General features: G+C 41.8%; 1 protein-coding gene across 3 annotated transcripts in view; it reads right to left on the reverse strand.

The window, feature by feature from the left end:
• The window catches only part of epha4b (eph receptor A4b), a 106,431-nt gene that overhangs the window by 78,631 nt on the left and 5,753 nt on the right, over positions 1–22,047 (reverse strand). For all 3 annotated transcript variants that reach the window (XM_034104190.1, XM_034104189.1, XM_034104188.1), the window contains exons 2-5: positions 11,780–11,844; positions 5,975–6,175; positions 4,419–4,526; positions 1,322–1,673 (exon numbers count right to left, since the gene is read on the reverse strand). In XM_034104190.1, coding sequence (XP_033960081.1) covers positions 1,322–1,673; positions 4,419–4,526; positions 5,975–6,175; positions 11,780–11,844 — 726 coding nt within the window. The remainder of the gene's footprint in view (positions 1–1,321; positions 1,674–4,418; positions 4,527–5,974; positions 6,176–11,779; positions 11,845–22,047) is intronic.

Genomic DNA, 22,047 nt, shown 5'->3' on the forward strand with positions numbered 1-22,047 from the left:
TACACGTGCTGTTATTGAGTTGAAGGCAGCTTGTTAATCGTGCTTACCTTGCTCTATTTATTCTCTCCGGGGTGATAAGACTTAGGGAGCAGACTGATGAGGTCATAGAGATCACTGAGGTCAACCGCTTTGCTGTGTCCGACTGATTTTAAATAACGTTTCAATGCAGGGAATGCAACATACTGTAGATCTACACTGTACAACATGCAGGTAGTGAAATCAATTGAACCTGAGATCACCTGTCACATAACCAAAGCTTTGAATGTTTACAAGACAGCGATGCAGCTCAACAGTCTGCGTTTGGTGATTGAGATGCAGCCAGTTCTGCCACAATCTGTGCACATTACCAGACAGAGAGCTGGAGAGCACAGCTTCTGTTCTCTTCACTTGTCTCTAAGGCCCAACTGCCAAGTTCTCTGGGCGTCTTGGCTGCTGCTTCTCCAAAACAAGTGCATTTGTATTATGCAAATGTCCTAGTATGCAGCGATGAATATCTATGATTCTATTTACTTTTCGGGGAGGAAGCGAGCCCGTGGGGAAAGGTGACAGTGTGAGTCTAATACAGCGTGCACACCCAAATGCATGCACGCACAGTATGTGCACACGCAAGCGCCATATTTGAAGTTTTACGATTCAATAAACTCTTCTTCCTAAAGCATACCTTTTCCTCTCCTACAACACACATCAATAAGCACTTTTTTCACACACACTCGCACCCCTCTACCATACTCAGCAGGGAAGATGAGATATTCATTTCTGACAAACAAGCACACGAAAACAATGGAAAGATAGGAGACGCCTCAAAGCAACTTCTACTCTTTTACTCTGCTAGAACTGTCCCTGTCACTCGGAGCGATGACACCCACACTGACACACACACATCAGCAACCTAAATACACAGTCATTGTCACTTCATCCGCAATTTCACAGCAAAATTCATACATTCACACACTGTTCAGCAACATAAAGATCAGTCACATAAAATATTCTCGCCGTGTATGGCAGAATGGAAATGATTGCTGTGCTTCATTCGCAAGAGCACTTTTGTAAGCTGTTGAAGAATCTCACTCAGTGTCACACTTGACACTCCGTTTTCAAATTAATTCTGAAGGCCAACCTTTACGAGGCTTTTGCTCACAAAGATAAAGACTATAGAACAGGCGCTCAGGTGTAAAATGTGCAATAAGTCACTTTTCAATATATGCGAACACATTACTGCATCATGCATATTCCAACTCTCTTAATATGTCCTTTTTCTCTCACACAAACAGACACATTTCCACACAAATAAATCCCACAATGCCCCCAGACCCCCACTCACGTTGGCAGACGTCCTTGTTCTCCTCGAAGCCCGGTTTGCACACACACCTCCCGATGGGAACCAGCCAGCCTCCGTCTGCGCTGCAGTACATCTTAGGAGCCTCGAACTCCTCAGAGGCGTTCACACACAGACCGTGGACCTCCACCAGTGCCGTGTCTCCGCCAGTGATCGTGTCGGGGAACTGGGCCAAGTTAAGAACAGTGAGAGGACACTTCTTGTAGAAGACCCTGACTGAGACCAGAGCGATACATGCGCCCAGGTCCTGGAAGGCCAGGTAAAAGCCCTTTTTACTCAGGTTGCTGATATCCCGCACTTCCGTGTTTAGCTTCATCACGCGGTCGCCAACGTCCACCTGCAGAAGGAGGACATTTTACATGCGTTCATTTTGATAGCATCATTTAAATGTATTAGAGGATATTTTTTGGTCTAAACACTTCTATATCTATTTGGGGAGATGTTGATGCCTGAAACACAGTGACGGCATTTTCAAGGAAATAATCACTATCCTCAAAACCACTGGCAAGTGGGATGAGATAACTACGTTTTAATATTAGCTACATTTAATTCTACAATGCTCTCTCTCAGAGTTGGTTGCAAATGGTGAATATGTAATTATGAACATGTATTAGAGGATTTGATGGCCATATACAGTACAAACAGACTAGGCAAGGCAACGCAAGTTTATTTATATAGCACTTTTCAACACAAGGCAATTCAAAGTGCTTTACAAAAAATGAAAGACATTAAGAAAATGGCATTTAAAATCAGTCATTAAAAAGAAAAGCTAATAAAATAAACATTAAAAGAAAAAATACATGGATAAAAGTTACAGTGCAGTCTAAGATATAAATAGTTTAATTAAAAGCAGCGACAAAAAGAAAAGTCTTCAGCCTGGATTTAAAAGTAGTCAGAGTTGCAGCGGACCTGCAGGTTTCTGGGAGTTTGTTCCAGATGTTTGGAGCATAATAACTGAACGCTGCTTCTCCATGTTTAGTTCTGACTCTGGGGACAGAAAGCTGACCAGTCCCTGAAGACCTGAGAGATCTGGATGGTTCATAATTTAGCAGGAGGTCAGAAATGTATTTTGGGCCTAAACCATTCAGTGCTTTATAAACCAGCAGCAGTATTTTGAAATCTATTCTTTGACACACAGGAAGCCAGTGTAAAGACTTCAGAACAGGAGTGATGTGATCCACTTTCTTAGTGTTAGTAAGGACTCGAGCAGCGGCGTTCTGAATCAGCTGCAGCTTTCTAATAGATTTTTTAGTGAGACCTGTGAAGACACCATTGCAGTAGTCCAGTCTACTGAAGATAAAAGCATGGAGAAGTTTTTCCAAATCCTGCTGTGACATTAGTCTTTTAATCCTAGATATATACTTTAGGTGATAGTAGGCTGATTTAGTAACTGTTTTAATGTGACTGTTGAAACTCAGGTCAGAGTCCATGACTACATCTAGATTTCTGGCTTTATCTGTTGTTTTGAACATTGCAGACTGAAGCTCAGCGCTCACTTTTATACGTTCTGACTTTGCTCCAAAAACCATTACCTCAGTTTTATCTTTGTTTAATTGGAGAAAGTTCTGACACATCCAGTCATTGATTTGTTCAATGCACTTACTCAGTGTTTGAATTGGAGCATAGTTTCCTGGTAAAATTGTTACGTACATTTGTGTGTCATCTGCATAGCTATGGTAACTTATTTTGTTGTTCTTCATTATCTGAGCCAGTGGTAGCATGTAGACGTTAAAGAGAAGAGGCCCCAAGATGGAGCCTTGAGGTACCCCACATATTTGTCAACTCAGATGTGTATTTACCTATAGAAACAAAGTTGTTTCAGTCCTTTAAGTAGGATTCAAACCAATTTAGAACTATTTCCGAAAGTCCCATCCAGTTTTCCAGTCGGTCTAGTAATAGGGATGGGTATCGTGAAGGTTTTAACGGTACTACTACTTTTATCGATACCGCGTATTGATCCGGTCCTTTAACGGTACTCTTATCGGTTCTTTTAAAAAAAAAGGTAAATTAATTAAACAAATTGTAAATAATGTGAACTTATAGAACTGTAAAAAACAAACAAAACACAAGTATTTACTGCATAAATATAGTGGTACAGGGCAACACAGGTGGGGCATACAGGTATGCTGCAAAAGGCCAAACAGTTCTTCTGGAGGAAGATTAAGGTATACATACATAACATACCTGACGTGGAAACGTTACTCGTGGATGGGGCTACAGAGCTACTAGAAAGACAGTCAAAAATGGTGCATTTCTCCGTCTGAATGTGGTGCACTTTTGCAAGATGTTGAGATAAATTGCTCATGTTACCGCCCTTAAATGCTGAACTCTTATTGCACTTTTGGTAACGAGCATTATCCACATGGAGACGGGTAACATTTAACCACACCTTGGAGCGCTTAGTTCTCTCTGCCATCTCCGCCGTGTGTGTGTGTTGCATGCATGTAGCAGCCGCGTGTGTGTGTAAACTGCCCCGCCCCCTCACACACAGACAGGGGAGAGAGATCTCTCGTCTGGATTGGAAAGATCAAAAATACGTCATAGACGCATTTTGTAGTCTTATTGCATATTATAAACGGAGTTGGCGGAACTAAAACTGCAATATAATGTTTATGTAGCAATAATACATATGACATATTTTATACATGTCTCCAGTACCGATAAAAAGACTGATAACGTCGGAGCTTAACGGTACCACGGTCTTTAATAATTCAGCCCCGGGGCCCCTTTAATACCGGGGCTCGGTACCCATCCCTAAAACAGACTGACCTTAATGTTCAAATCAGTTTAAAAAACACAGTACAAGAGATGGCCAGGAAACAGTGGCACTGGGAAAGACTAATACATTTGTGTCACTCTGTTTCGCTTTTGAAGAAGTTCTACAAGAAAAACATCAGCATATTTCAGTGGTAGCTACAAGGTCATTTGTTGGTCTTTATTTGTGTGTGTGTGTGTGTGTGTGTGTGTGTGTGTGTGTGTGTGTGTGTGTGTGTGTGTGTGTGTGTGTGTGTGGTGTGTGTGTGTGTGTGTGTGTGTGTGTGTGTGTGTGTGTGTGGGTGTGCGTGTGCGTGTGCATCCATACCTGTGTAAAACTCTCATCTGCAGCAATAGTATCGATCTTGACATACTGGCTTTCCTTGATGAACCACAGGTTGGCATTGTTGGACTCATAGTAGTACATGTTGAATGTCTGCAAAACAAACCACAATCCCCTTTCAAACTCTAGAAATCCAACTCATCAGACTAAACAGAAAAACACCCAGTAAAACAGGATGGATAAAAGTGAAAAGTCCATCCATTTTGACATTTTAACAAGACTCGCATAGCTCTCCAGCTATTCTTCTGCTTCTCTTCAAGTCTCAGACCATCTGCCTCACAGACCCGTCAGCAACACTGTCTGCAGTTTCATCAAAGTGCAGCTCTGCACTGTCTCATATTATCTCCACTACTCATTCTGGAGATGAAATGAGAGTGAAAAGGGTGCAGAGGGCAGACAAAGTAAAGAGAAATGAATACAGAGGAGCAGCGATAGCAGGCTGATATGACTGAACGGGGGACAGTAAAAAAAGATATATTACAAGTTAAAATATATACGAGGAGCCACAAATTAAGCCTCTGGAGCGTCGTCAGTTTTATTCAGCAGCTTTCTCTCACAATTCTTTTCCCGCCTGTCGCCTAATTTATGTATTTATTCATTGGCCATTAAAGTGAATATCATCTATGTGTTTGTGAGAATAGAATGGAAAAGATTGAAAAATAAAATCATGAAAATACATAAGATGCACTCTTTGCTGCTCTGCACAGTACAATGTGCAGAACACATATTGATTTCATAATAAGGAATTACATGACACAAAAACTACCACATATACGACTTACACTTGTATATGTGATGATTTACTATAAAACAATGCCTAATACTGAAATCATTCAATATGGACTCCAACTGATGAAGTGTTTTTTAGTATTAATAACTGGCTTCATGCACTTCACAACAAAAATGTAATTTCTAGTGCGTTTCTGCTTCTCATAAATGTTTGCTGTGTCGAGTTTCTAGATAATTTCCTCGATTGAATGGAAGCAGAAAAAGCCATACTGCATAATGTTATTGGACAAAATATGGAGATCAGACAGGTTTAATTGAAAACGCAGAGAAGTGTTATTGAAGTTAATTTGCTGATTTAGTTGATTAGCTAAGCACGCTCAACAAAGTGCCTGCTGCGCGGGCTGTAGGGTCCACAAATCATCATTTGTAATTAAACAATATTCATCACAAATACAATATATATCTACTGAGTTAGTTAGAGATGAGAAGGTTCTACGGTTAGGAGCACTTCATAGTCAGAGAAGATATTTGTAGCTTATTTGTAGAGACAAACCCCAGATTTTAAACATATCCAGTACCTCCAAATCAAATGTCTTATTTTTTACTTGCTTCCATGAAAAGAATTTCAAAATTGCACACACTTACACATCAGTGTGTGGTGTGTGTGTGTGTGTGTGTGTGTGTGTGTGTGTGTGTGTGTGTGCGTGCGTGCGTGCGTGCGTGTGTGTGTGCGTGTGTGTGCGTGCGTGTGTGTGCGTGCGTGCGTGCGTGTGTGTGTGTGTGTGTGTGTGTGTGTGTGAAGGGATCCTCACCTCCTTGCAGGTACCAGGGACCCCGGGCAGGCTGTTACAGTCCCTCAGGGTGAACTTGATCTCGATGTGGACGCGCTGCGCTCCCTCGCGGCTGATGTGGCGTGTCCTCAGCCAGTTGTTCTGGTTGGCCTCCATGACGTTGCACACCTGGTACGTCCTCATCGGCGTGTTCCTCTCATCCATCACACTGATCTCCTCCCACTGAGGATAGATACAAGCAGGTTTAGGGAGAAGAAAAATGGGTCTAGAAGAAGGAAGATATGCCTCTCCACATTTCATATTTGTCAGAAGGCACTTTTTTAGATGGAGTTCAAAGGAAGAAATTGGATTAAAGGTCACCTATTATGCAAAATCAACGTTTTCATGTCTTTTATCCATCAACATGTGTCCGCTCTGTGTACATTCTGAACGTTTCAGGAAAAAAGATTTGCTCACTTTTTGTCCTGATTCATTTATATAACAACCTGTCTGAAAATGAAATGATCAGATTTTGGCCACTTTATGATGTCATAATGTGTAACCATTAGCCAATCACCAACCAAGGTAACCCCCCCCCCCCACCGTATCACCTGAATCTCCTCCTAGAGCACCTTTGTGTTCTTTTTAATCAAATATCTCTCAGAGGGGCGTGGGGAGGGGCTCCTTATTTTCATCTAAAGTAACAGACACAGAATCAGCACTTTTGAAACAGGGCTGAAACAGAGGGGATTATGGGATTTGCTGCAATGATCTGTTTGGTGTTTAGAGCCAAACACTTCAGGGACATGTTTTGTATATATCTGAGACCTATGATATATTGATGAAAAACAGTATAATAGGGGACCTTTAAGGGAAAGAAGAGGGAAGAGAGATGAAGGAAAGAGTGGTAGAGGGAGAGAGGAAAAGAAGAGGTGAATGTTTGTGGAGTGTTGGCATTAATGGGACAATCCCTTCAACTATAACATTTCAAATCAAGAGTCAGCTCGACAACAGCACCACTCGCCTGTGAGATGGTCTTATTCCATCGCCCGTCAATGGACAAAGGGGATCCCAGTCCCGCAGTATGCTTATGGGAAACTGGGCCCAAGTTCAATGAAGTGTGGTTTCAGTGCAAACTGACGCTAAGCCTGCTTATTCTATTTTCATGTCTGAGTGAATATGAGTGATGGTGTGTGTCAAGATGACTGAAGGACTGTCTTTGTCCATGCTGCACGTGTGCATAGAGAGAGAGCGTGTTTTTCTAAAGTGAATGCGTGATTTAGCGCTTAAGAGGTAGGAGTGTGTGTGTGAGAGACACATGGAGAGAAAGAGGCAGCGAGAAGGAGTAGGTAGGACAGAGCTACTTTGTCTCCCGTCATCTGCCACCATCTGTTTCCACTTCTGACTAAGGCAGTAATTGAGAACACTTCTCGCATGAGCAGGAAAACATTGCTATCGACGCACACATATATACCATTCCACACAAAGGAAAAAGAACATTTCTATTCCTTAAAGAAAAATGAAAATAAACCAATGTGGTTTCAGTGTCTCAAGATATCTGATCCATTCAAGGAGAGACTTGATTTTCCTAGACACACACCCCGGCAACCCCCACACACACACACACACACACACACACACACACACACACACACACACACACACACACACACACACACACACACACACACACACACACACACACACACACACACACCACACACACACACACACACACACACACACACACACACCACACACACACACACACACACACACACACACACACACACACACACACACACACACACACACACACACACACACACACACACACACACACACACACACACACTGGATGAGTCTGAGTTTGTGGTTAGGGATGAGAGGACCACCATCTTTGTTCTGAGCTCCTGTCATCATCTTTAGACTGAACCTCTAAGCTCCAGAGTGATGAGCACATATCACCTTACAGTAGTCCAGGCATGTAAACAAAGACACTGATACATACGTACAGGCATGACACACTCACATGTGCACACACACTTGCCGAGACCAAGACCCACGGGGCTAACTACCTGTCATCCCTAACGTGTTCCTAAATCAAATGAAAGTCGAACGGTAGATGACCTGAGTGAAGAGAGAGTAATAAATAAAGAAAAGAGAGAAGACAGGCCAATAAAAAGCCGCAAAAAAGGCTTCGAGAAACTTTAAAAAAGGAAGTCCCAGCTAAGGCTGGTTTCTTGAGGTTAATCTGATGTGACGGTCCAACAACCCGGCAAAAGCTTGACGCATTTCACCTTCGAGTCCTGAGCGCTAAAACAGATCCACATAAAAAACACACACATTCTCACATAGTCCCACACACTCAGATGCTTTTAATCCCCACTGCCTCCGCTGAAACGTCTACTGCGTATGAATTGGAGCTAGAACAAAAACCGGCTCTCTCTTGATCCCGACCCAACAGTCCTTCAACTGCAGAAACAGAGAGAAGGAAGAGTCGAGGGGAGAAGAGGCAGACGATTGTTTAAGCTGCTGCAGTTAGCAGACACATATTTCCCTGACAGTTAGTTTAGAGTTTGGAGATTAGAAATATAAAGGAATGTATCGCTGGAGTCTTGCTCGACATTATGTGCTGAGAGCACTCGATTCAATTAAAAGAACAAAACAAGAAACGAGGGATAAAAATAAAGAAAGCGGGGGGAGAGAGGAATGAATGTTGGTAAATTACAGGCGCGCCTGGCAGCTAAATAGACCCATCTGTGCAGAGCTGAGACCAGTCGGACATCAGAGGACGGTCGCACACACCCCCGCACACACACACACACACACACACACACACACACACACACACACACACATACACACACACACACACACACACACACACACACACACACACACACACACACACACACACACACACACACACACACACACACACACACACACACACACACACACACACACACACACACACACACACACACACACACACACAAAGCTGAGTCCCCAGGGAGTGGTGATTAAAGCATTTATGGGAATAGTCATTGAGGGATAAAGAGGGCTTTATGATGTCTTTGTTTATTTCTTTGTAAGCAGAGTCTGGAGTGGCTGGATTACTGCCACTTCCTGGTGAGCGACTTATTTCCCTAGTTGGCGAGTCTGTTCATTGTCACGTTTGCCTGGTGTAAAGCACAGGTGTGTTTATGAACATAAAAACAACCTGCCTGCCCCCATATGTGTCAATGATACAGCAGCAGAGGGGGAAAACGACCCACAACTGAACTGGGAAAATGTTTGGATAGGCTGAAGAGTTTAAGCTCCCTTTCTTTCGTACTATAAACACATATGAAGGGAAAACTGTTACCTGTGTTGTTTCAGTCTGAACACAGAAATTAACATTCAGAATGAAACCCTCCCCCGCGAAAGATCACCTCGGCCAATCAGCACCGAGAACGCTTGATTGCTTTGAAGTGAAGCAAAGATGTCGGATCAGGGTTTAAGTTCAACCATACCCCAGCTTAACATTATATCCTTCGTTCTGCAATCCTCTGATGGGTACACCTAGTTGGGTGTGATTGGAACTAGCTCTGGTTGAGTGAGGAGGGGGGATGATGGAGGTAACAGAGATGGAAGATGAAGAAATAAGAAGGGGATGGGGGAAATGAGGGCTGGGAAGCGTCTGGGGGAGTAGAGATGCTGTGGGGCCCCTCCATTTTCAAACATCATTAAGACATATCTGTTTTGTGTCCCTCACAAGGAACACCCCTGCCTGGTGACAGAAGTGGGTCGCCCCACGCAGTCTCAGGCACATCCTGCCCTGCACGGCTTGGATTAAGCGTGACCTGAAGGGGTCAAGTGTGGTTTTGGACTAATTCAGGCAGACAGTGGTCTCAGGTTGGTGGGAATTGCTTCTCGTAAAGACCAATCTTCAGGTTTAAAGGTCAAAGGTCAACTAGATAATCCTTCTGTTATGAAACATAAGACCTTCTCACAGCCCTGGCACTTTTCTTCTCTCAGTCAGTCACTCTCCTATCACCTTCTCCATTCTCTCTTGTCCTTAGCATCAGACCCCTTTCTCGCAATACATCATGACCATATGTATGTGAGACATAAGAATAATAACATTTAGCAGTTTGAATTCCTTTTCCTCCCTTTTCTTGGTTTATTTTTGCCGCTTCAGATGTACATGCTTTGTCTAGCTTAACTCCTGTTTTCCTTACAGCTCTTTAAAATGAAAATACATTTTTATTTTATGGCAAAGTCATAGCTAAATGACAAGGATGCTCTTTTGGGAAGCAGAAGCATCGTGCGATTTCATTTTCTGTCTTTTTCACTAACAATGACTAAACAGAAAAAAGGGGAGGATTATGTTTATCTAGATAACGTTGCATTCATGAGCCGCGAGGCAGAATAAGAAAACCATGAAAGCAAAGACGTTACCAGCTTTAACCAATTTACAAATGTCTTTGGCAGCTGATACTGCTTGATCCTGACCCCAAAGTAAAGAAACACTTGTTTTTACAATGCCTCAGTCCATGCAGTGTTATCTCTGATCTATTTGTCATGTTTATTTGACAGCGGGGTTGTGTATATGCCCATAGAGCCTGTTTCCTCTCAGTTTATGTAAACATTCAGAGCGGAGATGCCAGATCCCCTACCATATTGACAGCTCATGAAAAAAGATATACAAGACGGAGGTTATTATTTATATTTTATACTTTCCAGCCAACACATTTCTTTGAGGGCAAACTAACAACATATGTGCTTTTCAGGGGCCATGATTAAGCCACCCCAAACTGAACCATATTTTCAATAAAAGTAACTCGTGTACTCTTTTCACAGATGGAACGCATTCAGTCCTTCTATAAGAACCTCTGTGAAAAAAGCGTAACAGCCACAAACAACCACAATATGGCCACACAATGAGAGCATTTCAATAAAGTGAACTTGAAACCCTTGATAGCTTGAGAAAGCTCCACTTTAGCTGCCTCTGCTGCGCACAACCATGAAACTGCGTGTGGCATCCTGCGATTTAACACACTGACGCTGAATAGTGCAGAGGAAGTGCGACACAAGGGGAAATATAACTAATTCAGCGCCATTCAACATCTCCTGCGCTAGAGTGACATACAGAACCCACTCTTTATTCAATAAACTTCCGTTGTTTTCTTCCTCTCCTCTGATTTCTCTCTTGTCATTTTCTGATGCATGGTGGCTGCACTCCAGACTCCCTTGGTCCCTATACCTGAAAAGGGCAGTTACATAAGCCCACACAGACATGCAGATAACACCGACTTGTACACGACATCTCCTCTTACGTAAGAATATTTACCCCTCCACCCCGTCTCTTAACTCCATCCCAAAACATCGCAACCCGTAACAAATGGAGGCTTCAGTGCCACAGCGTTTTCAGCGCAGCGGAAATAATTTGTAAATTCCCCCTGCAGACTCTCGATTTAGCAAGAGCGCTGAAGAACCCAATGCTCCCTAAAACACACACTCCAGTGCTGCTGCTGCTGCTGCTGCTGCTGCTGCTAGCTTTGAGTCTTTGCTCCTTCACTGAAAAATGAAACATGTCAACACAACCCGCTAGTTGTGATCTGATTTGTACTTTTGATGCCAGCTCTGACAAAAAGAGACGATGACTTTTTGTGTGTGCGTGCGTGTGTGTGTGTGTGTGTGTGTGTGTGTGTGTGTGTGTGTGTGTGTGTGTGTGTGTGTGTGTGTGTGTGTGTGTGTGTGTGTGTGTGTGTGTGTGTGTGTGTGTGTGTGTGTGTGTGTGTGTGTGTGTGTGTGTGTGTGTGTGTGTGTGTGTGTGTGTGTGTGTGTGCATTTACTCACCCCTTCATTTGGGTAAGCCTCCCAGCCCAGGTCGGCCAAGGCTGACATAGAGTCCAGTAACGTAACTGCAAGAACAAGAACAAAGAAGAGCATAAACATACACATACTGCAGATGCATTTCATTGCTAAATCCCCACTTTCTTAAACAATGTTTTTTCCCGCATACAGTTTAAAGATGTCTTGAAAGCATCAGATAACATCAAAACCTTTTATATAAAAGATCCATGACTTTTATTCATGTTTTATACAAGGTCGCCTTTTGTTGTAGCAGTAGAATCAGCAGTGGTAAACCTATCATTTCAATTTTGAAGATTACTGTGGTTGTACTGCAGCTGTTATGGTTCAAGGGGACACAAAGTCAGTCAGTGTGACAGCATCTAGACAGAGGCATATTTAAAAGTTGCATTTACATTTTGGATATTTTAATGACACGCCACAAAAAGGCTCTCGTTTGAATACGGAAGCAGTTGCGTTGTAGGCTTGCGAAATGGCGGTAAAACTGAGTGAGTGTGTTTAAAGGAGAGAAAAGGCTGCGGTCCAGCTGTTGCAATAGATCATGTGGAAGGTTGTGTTTGCCATTCATTTACCTTGCTGTTCATGTGTTTTATCAGGAAAATACAAATTCAAACTTTTGTTTCAAAACGTTGCATGTGTCTTAAAACTCATCACCCTTTGGAACACAGAAGCAGGCACACGTGGTGGTTTGCACAAATCCATGCCTCCAGTTGTAATAGTGGTCAGAAGTTCTTTATCAAGGTTGAATCTTTAGCTATATACAGCCGGAGGGATTTGATTGAGTTTAAACATTAAACATGTCACTGTTTGACAGAAATGAAAGTATTGAAATCCAGTGTGAATGCCTGAATCCCAACCTATCACCATCCCTGGTTATACATCACATTGCCTTTCATCACATGTAATGGTAGACATTGCTGAGATTCTGGCAACCCAAATACAATAGAGGTGAATTACTTCTGTTTTAGTTACAATGTTTGATATTGTGAGTATCTGCTGATTTGAAACCCATCACATACTCTCTTTCTTCCTCTTAAACAACAAAGCTGTTGACACCACATTTGTTTTGATGCACTTTGCTTGACCTATCCATCTGAAAAACATCTTACTCAAACAGTGAAACAAATATTCTACTCCCCGAAAGGAATACAGATAAAACCACAACCTATGTTTCAGTTTGCAATACTTCTTTACTCTTGACTCCATGCAATCTGTTCCTCCATAACAGCTGACTTTTTCCTTTTTCCAAAAGAATGAAAACTCATTCCTGGGAAACCCACAGGCCTTTCTGTGAAAGCTGCTCTTAGAACGTTATCGAAGAAATAATCCATATAAAAAATGGTGGATTACCCAGACATTGTTTCTGGAGATGGTTATCTCAAGAGCTCAGCCCATGAAGCTGAAACTATCTCCACGACAGGATATCACTACAGATACGTGAAGAAATATATCAGGTGAACCAACCCTTTCAACAAGGATTTAGTAGAGTGTGCAATTCATCGTATTTTAATCGCAATTACGATTTTGGCCTGCCACAATTACGAAAACAACATAATCGAAAACAAATATTATTTTGCTTTGCTAGGTTGTGACAGTGCACTGCAACATATTTGATCTCATGTATTTTAGTCTCATTTATTTTTATTTATTATATTTGTATATGTTTAGTAGCTTGTTGAAGTGCGCTCCAAAATATTTGTTGATCTTGTTTATTGGTATTTATTATTTTGATATTATTTATTTTTGTATTGGTTTTTCAGTTGCATTATACGTTCAGGGTAATCAACAGTGAAAAAGATAATGTTCAAATTATTATTTGTATTTGTTTTAAAGTTCAATAAATGGATGTTTTCAAAGTCAAGTATTTAATAATCGTGATATCAATTATTGATTATTTTTGCCACAATCGGACAGCCCTAGGATTTAGTGGTTTAACTTTCATAATGCAGTAAAAAGATGTTGTTGAGTATCAGTGTCATCAAGGACAACGTTCCTCAGTAGTACATGTCCACAGTCTGTGTGTGTGATCTCTGTGACAGGAGGAAGTGGAGGGAGGAAGCAGGGAGGTGAGAGAAAAGTAAAGAGGGGAAGGTGGCAGGTTGAGCAGCGGGAGGCATAATGAAAACCTGCCCAGATTCTGGAGCTCAGTTCTCCACCTGTGTGAGTGTCACTTGTTAGTGTGTGTGTGCGGTTTTTAAGGCTGTGCTCAGTCAGGTTCTAATCAAGCCTTCACCACCGCTGACCATTAATATTTAATCAGCTTCCATCTGCAGAGACTGCTGCTTCACTCTTTCTTCCCTCTCATTGTGGCGCTTTCAGGTTAACCTCCCTCCATTGAAATCGTTGAACCTAAGCTTTCAATCCACAGATCCGAGATCAGACGGGTGACTCGCTGACCTGATGCAATTCAAACCGACTGCATCACTTTAAAGCAGCGCACTTCTGTATTCCCTCCCATTCTTATAAGCAGTGACCTGAAAAAAAACTATTTCAAAGTAAAAAAGAAAACAGAGTATGCCCTGCTGAATGCAAATGAGCCTAATCACTCAATTGAAGAGGTTTGAAAGTGCCTGTTTACAAGCCCCTCTGTGTATCCATACTGCCTGTAGGTGTAACAAAGGGACTGTACAATTGGTCTAACCTCCTCTTTTCCTATCTTTCCCCCTCTTTCTCTTCCTCTCGCACCCATGCTGTTCATCAGCCCTCACTGAATCCCAGTCGTTCCCTGTAGCTCAGCAGGCATGACAGCAGGGAGGCATGTCATGCTGTATTAGTGTGTGTGTGTGTGTGTGTGTGTGTGTGTGTGTGTGTGTGTGTGTGTGTGTGTGTGTGTGTGTGTGTGTGTGTGTGTGTGTGTGTGTGTGTGTGTGTGTGTGTGTGTGTGTGTGTGTGTGTGTGTGTGTGTGTGTGTGTGTGTGTGTGTGTGTGTGTGCATGCAGTATAATGAAACAGAGAGGCTGCACAGTGTAGCGCAGGTGAGAGAGGGAGGGAGAGAGGTGGAATGAGAGGGAGATACTAGGGGAGGTGCTGAGCAGATAAAGGTCAGAGGCAGCCTCCAGCCCATGTGTGTATTCAGACAGAGACTACAAATCGTTTGGACTGCTTTGCTCAGTTTATGAGCATTTGAGTGGCGTACTGCAATTAGACATAATAGGAAAATAATATATGGTTTCCGGATCCAAAAGAGAGGCTCACACACATTCTCACAGACACACTCAGAGATGAAAGCTATCTATCAACAGGGATTGTGGAATGTACACACATACTCTCAGCCGTACCAATTATTCTCCATGACTCACTTACTGCAATACATTTAGCTATGTTTCCCAGAAAGAATAACTGAGTGGAACATCGTTAAAAGCTTGGTTAACTCAAGAAAAACATATTTTCTCCCTTTGCTGATGGTATTTTGTGTGCTTACAACAATAACAAATTCAATTTAAATGCAGTTTTAGTCAGAAACTATTTTCTGGTTGTATGGGAACTTGGAACAAGTTGTTCTCAATTAGAATAAAATAATCTGTGGAATATCCCGTTGAGTAAAGATGTGCATTTTGTACTTTGTTGTGTTTGCTCTAAAACAGTTTTACTGTTCAGACGTTGGCTGTTCGCTATCTACCTACGTATGAACCAATTTTCAGATAGAACTCAAGTTTTCTGTCGTTTTCCAGTCTGTTTCCTTTTCCCTCTTTTATGTGACTTTTTGTTTAATAAATCATGGGAATAAGTGCACATTTTTTAACTCCCATGCTTCAATTTTTGTTCCGAATGATAGCCCTGTCCTTGACTTAAGAAATGTTGTCAACCAACAATAATACGATTGTGTTGAATAATCGATTAGTTTATATAAGGGACAGATCTGTAAAACGAAGTTTCACCATTAAGAATAATTCAAAAGTACCACTATTCGTCTTTACCAGGCAATACGCAATAATGTTTTTAGGTTATCTTTTTGCTAATCTGCTGCTTTATAAAGTGTTAACGACCTTCTCACCTAACTTGGTGCGAAAGCAGATACGAGTATTTCCCAGGAGCTAGAGCTCTCTGAGACGTCTCAAAAACTAGGAAAGTAAAACCAAAAGTATCTGTAGAAAAACAATTGTTACCCTTCAAGACACTTTGTGTGTCTGGAGTCACTCATCAGGTAAACACATTCCTTAAGGTCTAGTGTGTTACAGACGCCATTACATATTCCACAACCATCTGGGCCGCCCACTGGGAAAACACTCACATACATAAACCTACACATCAACACTTTTCCTCCTCTCCTCACACCTCCTGTCAATACCACTTATCACTAGTAATCAATGACTGGACTCATCAATGATGTATAGCTTCCTGTCTGCTGACATGGCATATAGTTAATGTATTTGGTGTGTGTGAAACTGTGTTTGTTTGTGTCAATGATGACGGGAAAACAGAGGAATTATGAAGATGTGTAGTGTTCTTCCCCCAAACAAAAACAAAGCCACACCTCTTATCCATCTGTCCATCCATCTCTAAACACCCCCCATCTGTTAGCCTCTCTCTCTTCTCTTTCTCCAGGGAACTGGCTAAATTGTGTGTGTGTGAAATCTAAGCCTCGGCCAGGCCTGCTTTGGCTCAGAATAAAAACATCAAGCTCATCAGTCAGTCTTTCAGGCCAGGCTAATGTTGGATGTTATGACCAGTATCTCTTTATCTCTTTCTCTAACACACACACACACACACACACACACACACACACACACACACCCCCCCCCCACACACACACACACACACGATGCTCCTGGTTGAAGAGCTGATAAACATGTCATATCATATCCACAGTGGAGCACCTTCTAAAGTTGAGCACGAAAACAAAGATATTTCTACTATTACATTTTTACTCAGCCTTTCCATGTAAGAAACGCCTTCCCCACAAACCTAAGAGGAGTTCATTTGCACAAACAGATTAAAGCCATTCTTACAATTAATAAACCAAAATTACTTTTATTGATATTCCCTTAAATGCGCAATAAAACATAACTTGATTCAGAAAAATTATTAAAAACAAAGATATTTTTCGGATGAACTTTTTATTATCACTCAAGGACACACAAACACACGCACGCACACACACACACACACACACACACACACACACACACACACACACACACACGCACGCACACACACACACAAACACATGCACTCATGTGTTCCCAGGCTTTCATCGTGGTGCGTTAATGCACAGATCCATATGTGTCCTGATTTCTGTTAGAGTTGTTCGATTGCACAAATACATGCTGTCTTATTGATTTTCAGCACCAAACTGTGAGGTTGACATTCTGGGAGTGAGAGATGACGAGGGGGGGGGGGGGGGGGTGGACATCTGTAGATTCCTTTACAAATGCCGTAAGAAATGAGTACTCAGAATCGTGTGCAGAAGCCCCCAAACATTATGGCACTCTCTTTGTCTCCTTCAGTGTCTCTCTATTTCTCCTTTCACTCGTGTTTCCTCCCATTTGGGACTCTCTCTCCCTCTCGTTTTCTTTCTCCCACTTCTCTTTCTTTCTCCATCTCTGTTTGTTTATGTCTCTCTGCCTCTCTCTCTCTGGTCTGTCTCCACTTCTTCAGCTGGGCTGCAAGAAGCTGTGATCCACCTGCCAAGAATCAAACGGAGCTGCCAACAGCCAGACCGGAGCACAAAGACACCAGGATGCTTCTACACGCGCGCACACACACACACACACACACACACACACACACACACACACACACACACACACACACACACACACACACACACACACACACACACACACACACACACACACACACACACACACACACACACACACACACACACACACATTAGGAGGGTGCCAGTGGCACAAAGAGAAAGACTGCTCAATAAGACCACCACGCAGACTCAATATAGAGTACAATATGTGACTGCATAATGAGTTCATAAGCTCTCTTCAGCTCAGTAAAAAGGATATTACATGGGTAGATGTTATATATAACGAAGGGGGAAGGGGGGGATTGCTGACACGACACTCCATATAGATACGTGTATATTAAGCCTCATTGTTTTTTCTTCATCAGCTTAAAGCATTTTCACCCAGGTTTAATGTCCCCACACATCCCAAAAGTTGTTTTCCTGCTGCAAGAAAACGCTGACATGTACAGTTCACAGCAATCAAGGTGTTCCTGTGGCAGAACATATTCTGGTAATAGAAAGAGAAGGGATACATTGAGAGAATAAGCAAATGAGATTCGCTGATCCCTTCTGTTAATAGGAAATAATCCGAAATATATACTATTGTATTGCTGAGGTTATGGGTGATACATATACGTATATATATATATACGTATATGTTTTTGGCATAACGTCGTTTTTAATCCGATTCTTATTATTCATGTTACAGTAAGCCTTACAATACATTCAGTACGTTTTCTTGATTTCTCTTTTTTTTTATATAATTTAGAAATACACCTTAGAGTTAGATGAGAGGATCAATACCACTCGTGCCTGTTCACTAAATATTAGACTATTGCCTTTAAATATTATATTTCACCCTGTATCAAGGTTTTATACTAAAATAATCTAACCAGCTTCTAATCTCACCCTATGTTGTCCGAAATGTTAAACAAATAAAACAAGAAATTCAGCAGAAATACATCATGGCTAAGATTAAAATCCATTCTTCAAGACAACCTCATAAAATGGCAATAAAATGGAAGATAAAGTAGACAGTAGCGTATCAACTCAAATACATGCTCCAGTACATAAAGGCTTTTCAGCTTGCTCCACATACCGAGATAATTTACTGTACTCAAATACACCCAGATGCAAGAAATAAATAAAACGGTAATACAACTGCTGCACACAAGTACACACACACACACACACACACACACACACACACACACACACACACACACACACACACACACACACACACACACACACACACACATGCACCCAATATCTCAGTGTTGGAGCCGCCGCACACACACCCCTTCCCCTGCCTCCACTCCACTGAGAGAGCAGTACTCCGCCAGAGAGCAGGATGAAGGAGTGGGAAGAGTTGAGCTCTGAACTGTAGGAACAAACTGGCATCGCAGCTCGACTGCAGCTCCTAATCTCTGCTGTCTTTTCATCAGTCGTCTCTCCACTCACCCACAAACCACCACCAGAGGCACTCAATCAGTCCTCTTTCTCTAGTTGTCCTCTCTCCTTCTGTGCGCTCATCCTTCATGGCACTTCATTGAAGCTGTGTGTTCCTTCCTATCCTTGATCTATTGAATGAATGCATTACGTCAGGTGACCTATCTTGCACCTGGCATTTATGTTTAAGGACAAGGCCTCTCAATTGGCATTAGGGGACGTTCACAAATGGCACTTGACAACATTCTGATTTTTTGTCATCCTCTTTGTCAAATGTGTTTAAAACATAGACATCTGAGATATGTCTTACTCATAATTGAGAACTATAGTTCAAATATGTGTTATCCAATCCAGTCCAATCCAACTTTATTTATATAGCCCATTTAAAAACAACAGTTGACCAAAGTGTTGTACACCAATGAATATATAAAAAGCAGCATAAATACATTTAGGACAAACTTTTTTTTTTAAAAGCACGAGACAATAAAACCATACTTATAGCCACAGACGGAACAACTCATACACGATGTAAAACATTTGTATTGTCATGTCAACAATCCTTTATTTTGAGCTCCTTTCATTGGTTTTCTGTGCAGTTCTTCACATGCATGCGTCAAGTTGCCGTTAAAAAGTGAGACATTTTAAAGCAAAACTGCTATGAATTGTATTCACGCTTTGATATGTGTGTTATATCCCAATGTAATTTCCTTATTTCAGTGAGTGATGTTGGCAGGATGATGGGATCTAGCATGGTTTAGGAGAGAAAATGTTATTCTTATTTGAGTATGATAGCTTTCTGCAAACTGAATGTGTCTATGAATAATTCAAGGGATTTAAATTAAATTCTAATCCTAATTCTTCTTTGATTCAGTTCAATTACCCCAGCTTTCTAACTTCCCATTCTGCTCAGAGGAATGTAATGTTGATCCTCCACACTTCGACACACACAGAATGAAATTGGTTGAACAGATGATTACACGGTAGCCTATAGCTTTACAAATGAGTGATAGACAGGAGCAGATCACTGAAGGTAACAAGTGATTCTGTGAAACTGCAATCAAATTCAATTAACCTTTACATGCATGGCTAAATAGTGGTTGGGTGTGTAATAATGACTTAATTGAAAAGTGAATCAAAGCATAATCAAAGTAACAATAATAATCATTTACATTTAAATTGCATAAAAAAAGCTCCTACACGTTTGACTGGATTGACTGATTTGATAATAATTTGCTTCAACATAAAACCATTTATAAATGAACTTGATTTCAAGATTTATTTCTTTCAACTATAACAATATCAAATCTATATGACAATCTTTATTTTTAAATAGCCATATCTGTAATTATAATTTCAACGGGATACTTGAATACACACACACACACACACACACACTCCATTCCAAGGTGGCGGTGCCTTTAATTCATCACATGGATGTAAATCTGGACCGATGTTTTTCCTTTTGTTTATCAGATAGGATCGGACAGCCACAGTTCGACAGGAAGAGGGGGTGACATGCTTCCTTTTTATTAATACATTCTCCTTGTTAAAGTCATACAAGGAGGAATCTTGTTTACATTAGCAAAGCAAAACTTTTGCAGGAAAATAAAACGAGACAGGAAGATGCACCTACATTATTTATCAAAAGCTCTTACTGTATGTTTAAAGTGTGAGGTTGAATTTTATAAACCGGCAGAAATTAAACACAGCTACAGTAACCCAACTTCAGGTAAGAGAAGTCAAGATAACCACCATTCCTTTCCTCACTGCAGTCACACAGATGGGAATAAACGGGATGTTAAGAAACTCTTTTTCAAGGCAGCTGCTTTAGTGAAGTGATTTCTAAAAGGAATGCGCATGGTTTATTGAAACCTCCTCCAAAGCCTTGAAGAAGGAAGAAAAAACCCTGGCAACCCAAAAAGGCATATGGCGCGCAAAGCTAAAAATGTTGGTTAATATTCATGTATGGGATGAACCGTACCTCGTTGAGATTGCATTTTTGGATCTCCCTCCCCCTGCCACTATGGCAGCCAGTACATTAGCCCACTCTGCTATTTCACGTCCACTGGCAGCACTAGCAGAACAGAACTGCCATTCTGACAGACTATGACAGGAGCACTGCCCTAGTTTGTTGCTTGAAGAGGCTCTAGAGTGTGTGTGCGTGCGTGTGTGTGTGTGCGTGCGTGCGTGCGTGTGTGTGTGTGTGTGTGTGTGTGTGTGTGTGTGTGTGTGTGTGTGTGTGTGTGTGTGTGTGTGTGTGTGTGTGTGTGTGTGCGTGTGTGTCTGCATGCTGGTTGAACGCCTACTGTGTTAAACTGTGACACCCAGTCAGATCCAGACACTTGTTTTTTTTAATAAGCTTCTTCCACCAGTATGCCAACAACTCATCAAGGGCAAAGAGCAACAACACATCCACATACTGTACACACAACCATGAGTGTGCGCACACATGGGCACACAAACCAAAGACCTTGAAAAATCAGTAGCTTGCAGAACAAACCACGGACACATGAGCCTACGCACAAGCTCCAACCGTGACGCATCCCTCCATTCATTTAAAAAACTAAATTAAAATAGCTTATGCAGAGTGAATGAGCGGTGATAGATAAAGCTTTTTACACAGAGTAATAACAATAACGTTGTCTTTCTCTATAAATTCTGTGTTTCTCTTTTTGTCTTTTTCTTGACCTTTTTGGGGCTCTTGTAGTCCTTATGACATTCCTCCTGATAGGACACACACACACACACACACACACACACACACACACACACACACACACACACACACACACACACACACACACACACACACACACACACACACACACACACACACACACACACACACACACACACACACACACACACACAGCTGTCACACAGTGGTTGGTCACAGGAGGGTAAATTGGCTCAGAATCACACAAGTGAGGCACAGCAGTGGAGACAGTAAGGACATGTGCTATACATGTGTGCTTCTTATACAGGTTGCTACTGTTTGTTGACACCCATATGCCACACACACACACACCCCTGCAGTAATTGTCTCTCCTGCAACTTGTCCGTCTGTCCTGCTGCCTCCGTCAAAGCTAAACCAATTTGCACCCTCGTCGACATCAAG

The sequence above is a fragment of the Pseudochaenichthys georgianus genome, chromosome 17 (genome assembly GCF_902827115.2).
Source record: "Pseudochaenichthys georgianus chromosome 17, fPseGeo1.2, whole genome shotgun sequence".
In the NCBI taxonomy this organism is placed as follows: Eukaryota; Metazoa; Chordata; class Actinopteri; order Perciformes; family Channichthyidae; genus Pseudochaenichthys; species Pseudochaenichthys georgianus.